The sequence below is a fragment of the Macaca fascicularis genome, chromosome 9 (assembly GCF_037993035.2).
Source record: "Macaca fascicularis isolate 582-1 chromosome 9, T2T-MFA8v1.1".
NCBI lineage: Eukaryota > Metazoa > Chordata > Mammalia > Primates > Cercopithecidae > Macaca > Macaca fascicularis.
Window position 1 is genome coordinate 124139702 of NC_088383.1, and position 13134 is coordinate 124152835.

The following is a 13134-nucleotide window of genomic DNA, read 5'->3' on the forward strand; positions in this document are numbered from 1 at the left end:
ATCTACATTGAGGTAGCCACACCTCCACAACTTGTGCAGTCGGTGCACCTGCAGAATTGGCACCACGTGGATGGAAACCACCAAGGCGTATTTCCTATACTTCCCAGAGCTGCAGCCAGAGACACACCCTGGTTTGCTTGAGCAGTGACTGGGGAGGTTAAGGGGAGCTGTGCCAGAATGCAGGGAGCAGATACTTGAGGCAGCACAGAGCAGTGAATGCTGAGGTCCCATAGATGCCTTTCTGGAAACTTTGATCTCAGGATCCTAGATGGGAGGGGCAGCCCAGAAGACCTCTGAAATGCCTTCAAGATCTCTTTCTATCTTGATGACTAGCACTTGACTTCCTTTTATCCATGCTAATCTCTTTATGCAAGGGTTACTTGGCCACACCCTTGCATGCTTCGCTTTTTTCTTTACATATGCAAACTATGACTTTTCCAAATCCTTACTTTCTGCTTCCCTTTTAATAATATGTTTTGTTTTTAAATCATTCTACCCTCTCGCATCTTTACTATATGCAGTTAAAAGTAGCCACGTAGCTCTTTCAATATTTTGCTTAGAAATTTCTTCCACCAGATATCTTAGTGAAGCAGTTACGTTTTCTGGGGCATATACCCTGGGGTTCATCATCATGCACCAGGAAAATTTAGGGCATGGACACATACAAGGGGTTTAGGAGTAGAGGTTTAATTGATAGAAGAGAAGAGAAAGAGAAACAGCTTCCTTTATAAAGGGAGGGGTCTCTGATTGGAAAGGACTGGCTGGTGGCAAATGTGCTGAGTTTTATAGTCCAGTTTGAGGAGGCGGTGTCTGATTTATGTAGGGGTCACAGATTGGTTCTATCAGGTATGACGTTTACTTAGTGCATGGGGAAGGCTGATTGCCCCACCCAAATCTTCTCATGCAAATGGACTTTGCAACTGATCAGGGCCATCTTGTCTGCTCCTTACAATACACGTGGCTGGCAGAGAAGAGAGGATGGAGCCGCCGTTTTGAAAATGTCTAGTCCTTGGTTCCTGTCAGCATTCACGCATGCAAGTTCCCAGCTTGCAGGCTGCTCCTTGTTAGAAAATGATTTGGGGCTGCTTTTCATTGAAAAGGAAAGCCTTACCAAGGACTCCCATGCCCTTGTTATCTAAGTAATTCCTTTCTAACTCCCATTATACTAGCTTATTGCTCTTAAATTCTGCCTTCCATGAAGCACTCAGATATGGGCACAATTCAGCTAAGTTATTTGCTGCTTCATATCAAGGATGGCTGTTACTCCAGTTTGCAATATCGCTTTCCTCATTTCTGTTGAGGTCACCTCAGAATTGCCTTTACTCTCCGCATTTCTACCAATATTCTGATCACAAGCACTAATGTAATCTCTACGAAGTTTTAGACTTTCCCTGAAGTTCTCTTCTGAGCCCTCATCAGAATCATCCTTAATGTTCTTTTCATGGCAATACAAGCTTTTTCTAGCCTTTTTCTCCAAAGTCTCCCAGCCTCTACTTATTACTGAGTTTCAAAGTGGCTTCCCTATTTTCAGATATTTGATAAAGTGACGTTCTATGCTTCAATACCAGTTTTTTGTCTTACTCAGTTTTGTGCTGCTATAACAGAATACTTGAGACCTAGTGATTTATAATGAATAAAAATTTATTGGCTTATGATTCTCTTGGGAAGTCCAAGATTGAGGGGCCAGAATTTGGCAAGAGCTTTCTCGTTGCATCATTTCATGACAGAAGAGCAAAGAGAGGGTGAAGAGAGAAAGAGAGGAGGGCAAGAGGGGGTGAACTTACCCTTTTATAAGGAATTAATTCCTGCAATAACAAAAGGCATTAATCCATTCATGAGGGCTATGCCCTTACGGCGTAATCACCTCTCATTTATCCCCACATCCCCACACTGTTGCACTGGGGATTAAGTTTTCAACACTTTTTTTGGGGGGCGGGCACATTCAAACCATAGCAGAGACTCTGGTTCATAATTAAATATGCTGTTTTAGGAGGCAATCAACTTGTTTTGGTTCAGCACACATGACCTAGCTCACTTTTCAAAAAACAATTAGAGCTTTACTGAGTTACAATTTACACCTCACCATATTCACCTTTTAAAGATGTACAGTTCACTTATGTTTAGCATATTCAGAGAGTGATACAGCCATCACCATTACCTAATTTTAGGCTGAAGAGCCAAATTATATAAACAAATTGGTATCTGTGACTTGTTAAAAAATAATTTCCAGGGTATCTTATATAGTCAGTATGAAATCAAACTAATCTATACTTTAGATGTATAAAAATGAATTTTTATAATGATGTTTTATTATAACATCATTATTATATCAGTATTTTACCATCCTGAGTTATCAAAGCATATTATAATTTCCAAAAATGTGGAAATAAATTGAGGTAGGCAAAACTTTAAGATGGCCCTTTTGACTTTTATCCCTGGTATTACTGTTATGATTATGTTATGTCATTTGTCAAAAGGGAGATTATCTGGGTTTTCTTACTCTAATCACATGAGCCCTTTAAAAGCAGAGCGTTTCCCCTGGGTGCTAGCAGAAGAGGAAGCTAAAGACTCAAAGCGTAAACTGAATTTGACATGCTAATGCTGGTTTGAAGATGGAGGGAGCCATGCCTGAAAGTACTAGAGAAAGTGGCCACTTGGTGCTGAGAGCAAGCCCTGGTCAGCAACTGGCAAGAAAGTTGGGACCTCATTCATACAACTGGAAGGAACTGAATTCTACCAGCCGTGAATAAGCCTGGAAGTGGATGCTTTTCTGGAGCCTCTGGATAACAGCCTAGCTCAGCTAACACCCATCTGAGTCTGTAGGGACTTCTGTCCTATAGAACTGTGAGATAATAAATGGATGTTCTTTTAAATTTCTATGTTTATGGTAATTTGTTACCAGCAGTAAAAACAAATTTAGGGGCATATTTAGCAACAAATCATTGAGAAAAGTTATTCTGGCTGAATTTCAGTCAATGATATTAAGTTACCAGAAAATTAATTATTTAAACGTGATGGTCAATTAAGTTTTATTATCTTTTACAGTAATAATACAAGGTGATTGTGATTTATTAATTTAAGCTTTTTATAACACCTTGTGTACCTGTCTTTGATTTCTTTGGTCTGCCATGAATGATTAGAATTAATGCTCAAAATGTTTGGTATAAGGTTACTAATTGCTGTCTGGATCCATGAAAGGAAGATGCTCTGGCATTTTAGATAGTGATTTATTTGACCCTATCTGATGCACAGTATACTTCCAGTCTACCATTTGAGCCAAAAAGGGAAAAGGAGAAATGTTTTACAGATAGCATAAAGTTATGAAATGATCAGTAGATGTGATGCAGTTTAGCCAAAAGGGGAAGAGATTGATCTTGTCATTAGATAGTAGATTAATTTGAAAATAATGATTACCATGTGCAAGAGAAGTACTCCATGATTAAAAAATGTTCGAGTTATATAGTTATCTCAGTAGCTTAAGGGAATGTTGAGGAAAAATGTATTAATGAGCTGGAATCTTATTTGGAAATGTCCTAGTTAGAATTATAGAGCTCAGAATTAGCTGATGTTTTAGTCCATTTGTATTACTATGAAGGAATACTTGAGGCTGGATACTGGATAATGTGTAAAGTAAAAAGATTCGTTTGGCTCATGATTCCTCAGCATGTACAAGAAGTATGGCACCGGCATCTGCTTGTATTGCGGGGCTCAGGCTGCGTCTACTCGTGGCAGAAAGCAAATGGGAACTGGTGTCTGCAGAGATCATATGGCAGGAGAGGAAGCAAGGGGTGGGAGGGGCCAGGCTCTTTTTAATAACCAACTCTCTCAGGAACTAATAGAGCGAGAGCTCACTCTTTACTGTGAGGATGGCACCAAGCCATTCATGAAGGATCTGCCTGCATGATTCAAACACTTCTGGGTAGGCCTCACCTCTGACATTGGGGATCAAATTTCAGTGTAAGGTTTGGAGGAGTCATGTATTCAAACCATAGCAGTTGAGAATTAGACCTCAAAGTCAGATAGATAATGGTTAAAATGTCAGCTATATCAATACTGAATTGGAGAACATGATTTTCTTGTGTGGCCGTAATGGGCTAATACTTCACCTCAAAATTAAATTACCCACTCATTTATGGGCCAAGTTAGGCAACTGCTGGTCTGTATTGTGGGTAGGACAGCAGTAGTGGAATATAGTAGTCAGAATGCATTTCCTGTGCCTAGAATAGTCTGAATGACTATTCAGTGAATGATCTGATAAAGAAATTAGGAAAAACAGTCCCATTTATAGTAGCATCAAAACAAACAAACAAACAAAACCTTACGATAAGTTTAACCAAAGAGGTAAAAGATCTATATGTAGAAAACTAGAAAACATTTAATGAAAGAAATTGAAGATGACACAAATAGATACTTTGTGTATTCATGAAGTGAAAGAATATTGTTAAAATGTCCACATTACCCAAAGTGATACACAGATTCTATGCAATCCTATCAAAATAGAAATATAAAAAAAATCCTATAATTTGTTTGAAACCACAGAAGACCCCAAATAGCTAAAGCAGTGTTGAGCAAAAAGAACAAAGCTAGAGGCATTACACTACCTGATTTGTCTTTAAAAAGTTAATGGAAAATGTGTATTATGAAAAATCTGCATGGATTTCAAATTTTTTTTTGCACCAAAATAAACTCATACCAAATTGTTGTAACAATGGGATCAAGTTTGAGACACTAAGGAGGATAAGACATTGGTTTGAAAAGAGCCCCTGTCAGAGCAACATAAATTCTGCTAAAGTTGAAGCGAGAGCAAACATCAAATTATTTGGTGAAGCTTGGGTGGAAGAAGGTGAAATTATTGATGCTTTGTGAAAAGTTTATGAGGACAGTGCCCGAAAGAAATCAGCAGTTTACAAATGGGTAACTCATTTTAAGAAGGGATGATACGATGTTGAAGATGAAGCCTGCAGCAGCAGACTATTCACATCAGTTTGTGAGGAAAAAATCATCTTGTTCATTCTTTAATTGAAGAGGACTGATGTTTGACAGCAGAAACAATAGCCAACACCATAGACATCTCAATTAATTCAACTTAATTCTGAATGCAAATTAAAGTTGACCAAACTTTCCACTCTATTGGTGCCAAAACCACTCGGACCAGATTAGTTACAGATAAGAGCAGAGGTTTTAGTGGAAATTATAAACAAGTGGGATCAAGATCCTGAAGTATTTCTTTGAAGAATTGTAATAGGTGAAACATGACTTTACCACTACAATTCTGAAGACAAAGCACAATCAAAGCAATGGCTATCAGGAGGTAGAAGGGGTTCAGTCAAAGCAAAAGTAGACTTGGCCCCATGATTGTGGTTTGGCTGTGTCCCTACCCAAATCTCATCTTGAATTCTCGCATGTTATGGGAGGGATCTGGTGGGAGGTAATTGAATCATGGGGCCAAGTGTTTCCCATGTGGTTCTCATGATAGTGAATAAGTCTCATGAGATCTGATGGTTTTATAAAGAGGAGTTCCCCTGCACAAGCTCTCTCTGCCTGCTGCCATCCATGTAAGACATGACCTGCTCATTCTTGCCTTCCACCATGATTGTGAGTCCTCCCCAGCCATGTGTAACTGTAAGTCCATTAAACCTCTTTCTTTTGTAAATTGCCCAGTCTCGGGTATGTCTTTATCAGCAGTATGAAAATGGACGCTAATACACTAATCTTAAAATGTTTTCTCAGGGCACCTGTTTTTCTTCAGTTAATAATGTAAACAAGACTGCATTGACATGGTTAAATTCACAGGACCTTCAGCTCTTTAGGGATGGACTAAATGACTGATATCATTGCTTACAAAAGCTTCTTGACTTTGATGGAACTTATGTTGAGAAATAAAGTTTATATTTTTTATTTTTATCCGTTTATTTTTTCATGAACTTTTAAAGTCATCTCATAGTTATTAAAACGGCATGATACCTACATAAAAACAGACAAATTGTCCAATGGAACAGGATAGAGAGCCCAGAAATAAATTCATACATCTACAGTCCACTGATTTTCAGCAGAGGCTCGAGGAATACACATTGGGGAAAGGACAGTCTTGTCAATAAATGATTCTAAAAAACTAGGTATCCAAATGTACAAGAATGAAATTGAACCCTTATCCCTTATACAAGAATCAACTCAAAATGGATTAAAGATATAAATGGAAGATCTGAAACTAAAACTACTAGAAGGAAGTATAGGAGAAAAGCTATGACTTGGGTCTGAGCAATGACTTCTTGCATGATTCGAAAAGCACAGGCAGCAAAAGCAAAAATAGACAAATGGTATTGAATCAAAAAGCTTCTATACACCAAAGGAAATAACAGAGTGAAGAGACAACCCACACACTGAGAGAAAATATTTGCAAATCATACATCAGATAAGGGACTCATACCCAAGACATAAAAGGAACTCAAATCAATAGCAAGAAAACAAATTATCGTATTTAAACATGGGCAAAGAATCTGAATAGATATTTTTCAAAAGAAAACATACAAAAGGCCAACACATATATGAAAAAATGCTCAACATTATCGATCATCAGGGAAATGCAGATCAAAACCACAATGGGATGTCATCTCATACTTCTTAAAATGGCTCTTATAAAAAAGATGAAAGATAACAAGTGTTGGTGAGGATATGGCAAAAAGGGAACTTTTGTACACTGTTGGCAGGAAGTAAATTAGTACAACCATTTTGAAAAACAGTATGGAGGTTCGTCAAAAAACTGAAAATAGAATTACCATATGATCCAGCAGTCTGGGTATATATCCAAAGGAATTGAAATCAGTATGTTGGAGAGATGTTTGTGTTCGCATGTTCATTGCAGCATTATTCATAATAGCCAATATTGGGAAACAACCTAAGTGCCCACCAAGGGATCAATGGATTAAAAAAAGAGGTATATATACATAATGAAATAGTATTCAGCCTATAAAGGGACAAAATCCTGTCATTTGTGACAACATAAATAAAACTAGAGGCCATTAGGCTATGCAAAATAAGCTAGGCTTAGAAAGACAATTATTACCTGATCTCACTTAAATGTGAAATCCAAAAATTTGAATCAATCGAAGTAGAGAGTAGAATGGTGGTTACCAGAAGCTGCGGGTGGTGGTCGGTTGGGCAGGGAAAGGAAAAATATTGGTCAAAGGGTGCAAAGTTTCAATTAGGAAGAATAAGTGTTCTATTATTCTGTTGTTTTATTGTACAATGAAATGACTAATGTTACTAATTATGCATTGTATATTTCATATACTACATTGCTAATAGAGTGGATTTTAAATATTTTTGCTGCAAAAAATATGTGTGTGAGGTGATGGGTACGTTAATTAGCCTGATCTGCTCAATCTGCAATATATACATGTATTGAAGCATCACATTTTACCCCATGAATATATACAATTATTATTTGTCAATAAAGATGAAATAAAAAATAAAAAGGAATAAGCTGATAAATAGTATTTTAACTAGAAAGCCTGTTTTAAAAAAGATTTTTGTGTGAAAAAGGCTTACAAAAGCCGCCCTGCATAAAGACTATCCCTGAGTGGATTTGACTATTCCTTCTAGGCTGGTTATGCCAGGACTAAACCTATATTCTGTGATAAACAGGATTTATTGTTTCAGAGATTTTGTAATATTAAAACTGTCACACTTTCTTATTTTTATAATGTGTTAAATTATATATCCATAGTCAGGATACACAACAACATCCCACTAGATTTAATTTTAGTACTGTCTAATATTTGTGCTGGTTTTCCTGCATTTATTAATGGCAAACCTTGTATTATAAACAGCCCAGCATGCTTTTAATTAAGGACTCTGCATTAGGCACTTTCAGCTAGAAAGAGATATTGACAAGGCATATGGATATGTGGCAGGCATCTAGACAAGTGATTGGCAAACTTTTTCTGTAAAGGGCCAGATAGGAGATATTTTAGGCTTTGTTGGCCAGATGGTCTCTGTTGCCAGTACTAAACTCTGTCCTTGTAGTGTGTTAGCAATCTTAGATAATATTTAAACAAACTAGTGTAGTTGTGTTCCAATAAAACTTCATTTACACAAACAGACAGTAGGCTAGTAGTGTATGTAGTACTGATCTAGATGAATAAGTCAATATGGTTCTCAGTTCAAGAGGAATGATAGAAAGTTTTAAAACAGTTGTTTGAAACTTAGAATGCATTTTAGAAATAATATTAGAAATAGTAGTTATGTAAGAGCCTATTTTACTTTTTGTAGGGAGTTGAACTATGTGCTACCTAATTTCTGGAGAGTGCCACACAATTGGAATGTAAGGGTATTAGGAGTAAGAAGTAAAAAAAGGAAATAGAAAACTAGGTGTTTATTGTTAGAGTATGGTCCTGGAGTGCAAGACTTATGAATTTTAGAAGGACAGTTCTAGATTGTGAAGAGGTCCAACTTATGTAATGGGAATGCTTTGCCCAAGTGGCATGCAGGCGAAGGTTCTTGGAGTTTAAGAAGAGATCATGAAACTGCAGAAGGAGAATTGTTATTTATTACAGAAGTAGCAGGAGATTTTTCCCCTTTACACATGTCTTGGTGGTGAGAAGGAATTTTCCATTTCTTTTACCTTGATTGGTGACATCCTCCCATGCTTCCAGTGGATTGGAATTGGCAAAGAGGAAACCTTTTTGTAGTGGTGGAGGAAAAGGTGGGCTCTTGGTAGGATCTTTAGTGCTAAGGATGAGGAATTCGGGGATTGTGCTGAGTAGTTTCCTTTTAAGTTTGGGAAATTGTACTACTGAAGTTGAATAGGATGGGACAGGGAGTGTAGTTTTCAGGTACTCCTATTGTTTAGCTTAGGTGGGGAGGCATAACAGTTCCTTCACATCACTTCTTATAAGAGGAGATAAGGATTACTGTGGTAACTCCTACAATATATGTTTCTTTGGAGGAGTGGGGATATGTATTTTTAATTTTTGTGGGTACAGAGTAGGTGTATATGTTTATGGGGTATGTGGGATATTTTGATACAGTCATGCAACACATAATGATCACATCATGGAAGGTAGGGTATTTATCTCAAGCATTTAACCTTTGTGTTACAAATAATCCAATTATACTATCAGTTATTTTAAAATGTACAATTAAATTATTATTGACTATAGTCACCCTGTTGAGCTTTCAAATACTAGTCTTATTCATTCATTCATTCTATTTTTTTTGTACCTCTTAACCATCCCTACCTCCTCCTCACTTTACCACTACCCTTCCCAGCCTGTGATAACCATCTTCCTACTCTGTATCTCCATGGATTCAATTGTTTTGCTTTTAGATCCCACAAATCAGTGAGAACATACAATGTTTTTCTTTCTGTGCCTGGCTTATTTCACGAAACATAATGACATCCAGTTCCATCCATTTTGTTGCAAATGACTGAATCACACTATTTTTATGACTGAATAGTAATTGATTGTGTATATGTACCACATTTCTTTATCTGTTCATCTGTTGATGGACCCATGGGTTGCTTCCAAATCTTGGCTATTGTGAACAGAGCTACAACAAACATGGGAGTGCAGATATTTCAGTATATTGATTTCCTTTCTTTCAAGTATATACCCAAAAGTGGATTGCTGAATTGTATGTTAGTTAAATTTTAACTTTTATGAGGAACCTCCAAAGTGTTCTCCATAGTGGTTGTATTGATTTACATTCCCACCAACAGTGTAAGAGGGTTCCCTTTTCTCCATATCCTCGCCAGCATTTCTTATTACCCGTCTTTTGGATATAAGCCGTTTTAACTGGGGTCAGATGGTATCTCAATTGTAGTGTTGCTTTTCATTTCTGTGATGATCAGTGATGTTGAGCACCTTTTCATACATGTGTTTGAAATTTGTATGTCTTCTTTTGAGAAATGTCTATTCAAACCTTTAGCCCATTTTTAAAATTGGATTGTTGGTTTTTTTTTTCCTGTTGAGTTGTTTTGAGCACCCTATATATTCTGGTTATTAATCCTTTGTCAGATGGGTAGTTTCTAAATATTTTCTTCCATTCTGTGGGTTGTCTCTTCATGTTGCTGTTTCCTTTGCTGTGCAGAAGCTTTTTAACTTGATGTGATCCCATTTGTCCATTTTTGCTTTGGTTGTCTGTGCTTGTGGGTTATTCCTCAAGAAATCTTTGCCCAGTCCAATATCCTGGAGAGTTTCCCCAGTGTTTTCTTGTCGTAGTTTCATATGCTTAATTGTCTTTTATTATGCTAGACATTTTATTTCAAAATTACTGATAGAAATAATTTGAGGCCCAGGATAATGTTATCTTTCTTTAGAGAGTATCATGTATCTTCTGTTAGGATACTTGGCATATTGGCAGTTCTAGCAGCACCATAAGCCGATTTTAAGACTTGGGAGTTTTCTGTTGCTCAGTTGACTCATAGCTAACCTATAGTTGAGGTAAAGGCTGGTTAACTTCTGGTATACCATTTTTTAATAGCAAGTCATTATGTCCCAAGTCAAAGTGCCCTGTTGTTTCTTTGAGCCCCTATGTTTTGTGGGTTGTTGCTTCCAACTTTTGTCCTCCTCTCTCCTTGAGGCTACCAAGTGCACTCTCAATCTTTTGGCAGTCTCTTCTAAATAAGCAGATCTCTCAGAACAAAAGCATCTCTGAATGCCTGCCTCCTCTTAAAGAATTTGCAACTTCTGGATCTTGGCTTCGTACATTTTATCATTTTTTTACTTGTAAGATTTAAAAATTGTCCTTTAACTTTCAGTGGAGAGTTTTTCTGAATTACTGTACTTGGTATTAATATTATTGGAAGTGAAAAATCAGGGCAAGTTATTTAACTTGTTACTTAAAATGTGCTTCAGACTTCTCATCTATAACATGGAGTTACTAATTACTTACTATCTTATAGGGTTTTTGAGATTCTTAAATGGGACAACACATTGTGTGTTTATAGTGGTACCTGACATGTAGAAAATGCTCGTTATTATTACGTTTATTTGAGAATATAGGAATTTGTTTGTTGCTCTTCAAAGATTTTCTAAGCATCAATTAGCTACTTTATTACTGAAGTAATTTGCAGGGATTATGAAAGACATGCAGATGACATTAACACTGACATTTCTGTTAACCCTGATTTAGGTAAATTAAAGTTTTTCCCCCCTAATGTATTTAAGGCTCTATACTATAAGGCACATTTAATTTTATCTAAAAGTTGATAATGGTCCTGATATATACATGTGTGTGTGTATATGTATGTTTATGTGAATATGTAAAAACTGATTAGCTGTGATGTGTGTGTATATGCATATATAAGTATAGTATATAAATGTTAAATGGGAAGACATTTTAATTACTTAAAATATGGTCTCTTGATAAAATAATTGGGCTAGAAGTAAGAAAAACAATGAAATAGAATTGAGATTTTTGTTTTAAATATTTTTAATTTCTGAAAATAGAGAGTTTTTCCAAATATCTTTTTCTTTTTATCCATAAAATAGAAGATACAATTTTTTTTTATTTGTCCTGTTTTAAAAATTGAGTTCTTGGACTAGATGTAATGTAGACAGGAGAAAATGATAATAAAAAATATATTTATAGCAGAACTCTTTTTAAAGTTTGGTGACACCTAGTTTAGCAATACCAGTGCATGAGGAAAAATATAGCTTACATGGTAATTCCCCAAAATGGGACATATGTATACTGTTTCTCTATTCTGTAGATTTGTATTTGATCTTCCTTCTTCTGCCTCAACCTAATTTTTGTGCAGATGAAGTTTAACTTATTCTGTTTTGCATCAACATTGAATCCTTCAGTACCATGTTCAGTCTTTCAGTGTCTTTTTTCGCTTCGTAAATTGAAATGGTCATGATATATTAAGGTTTAAAGAAATCCAAAATAAGTATCTTTTGAGATGCAGAGAAAAATACAGCACTTTGAAATTTTCCAAAGTTTTAAATAAATCCTCCTTTTTGAAAATTGTTATGTCCCATTCCTTTGCCTTAATGACTTTTAAATTTTCTTATCCTGCTATATGTCTTACAGTTAGTTTAAGGTAATTATTTTCATTATTTTGTTTTCTCTTCCAGGTTAACAGAACCTTCTGGATATTTAACAGATGGCCCAATTAACTATAAATATAAAACTAAATGTACATGGCTCATTGAAGGCTAGTAAGTATATAGTCTGGGTCAAATTAATGTATTTTATTCCTAAATGATAAAGGTGATCATATTAATGTCAAAGCATTAAAGTATAATTACTTTGTCATTTAGTTTATTTGTTTATTATTAGATAATATTTACAACTTCTAGACATCACATTTAATGTAAATTAGACTACCTCTTCACTTGTGACAATAGTTTAATTTTTATATATATTTTGTTTTTGAGTTATACTACTGTGGTATTAAATTCAGTAGGCATTTTTTGGGTTTATTTTGAACATCTTGTTATGAAATTTGAAGACTTCATATAAATTATAAAAATATTTCATGCTGAGTTATGCTATTGATATAATTTAGCATTTTAGTTCTTTTTTTTTTTTTTTTTTGAGACGGAGTCTCGCTCTGTCGCCCAGGCTGGAGTGCAGTGGCCGGATCTCAGCTCACTACAAGCTCCGCCTCCCGAGTTTACGCCATTCTCCTACCTCAGCCTCCTGAGTAGCTGGGACTACATTAGCTGGGACTACACCCGGCTAGTTTTTTGTATTTTTTAGTAGAGGCGGGGTTTCACCGTGTTAGCCAGGATGATCTCGATCTCCTGACCTCGTGATCCGCCCGTCTCGGCCTTCCAAAGTGCTGGGATTACAGGCTTGAGCCACCGCGCCCGGCCGCATTTTAGTTCTAAGAGTATTTTTAAAAGAACATTTGTAGAAGAGAGAGTTAATTATTCATTTAGAGGTATTTTCAGTAATTAGGGCTTGAAACAGAATCTATCTATTTAAGTGTATTGTGAGTGGAGCATAAAAGAATAGATATGAATTATTTTTGAACTGTTTTATAATTTCTAAAGAGTATATTTGGAAATTTTTTTATTTAAATTTTTCTAACTTAAACGCTGTTCATTCTCTGCTGTGCACCTATAGTTAAATTTTATTTGTCAACATTATATCACATTGAGAATTTTGATTAAAATTTAA

General features: G+C 35.9%; 1 protein-coding gene across 9 annotated transcripts in view; it reads left to right on the forward strand.

Moving 5' to 3' along the window:
* Positions 1–13134, forward strand: part of ATRNL1 (attractin like 1) — an 842049-nt gene that overhangs the window by 14894 nt on the left and 814021 nt on the right. For 8 of the 9 annotated variants that reach the window (XM_045362239.3, XM_074002848.1, XM_005566518.5 and 5 more), the window contains exon 2: positions 12084–12167. The exons of the other annotated variant lie outside the window; for it this stretch is intronic. Coding sequence is in view for 6 of the 8 variants with exons in the window: in XM_005566518.5 (XP_005566575.1) it covers positions 12084–12167 (84 nt within the window). In the remaining 2 variants the exon portion in view is untranslated. The remainder of the gene's footprint in view (positions 1–12083; positions 12168–13134) is intronic. 9 annotated transcript variants of the gene reach the window in all.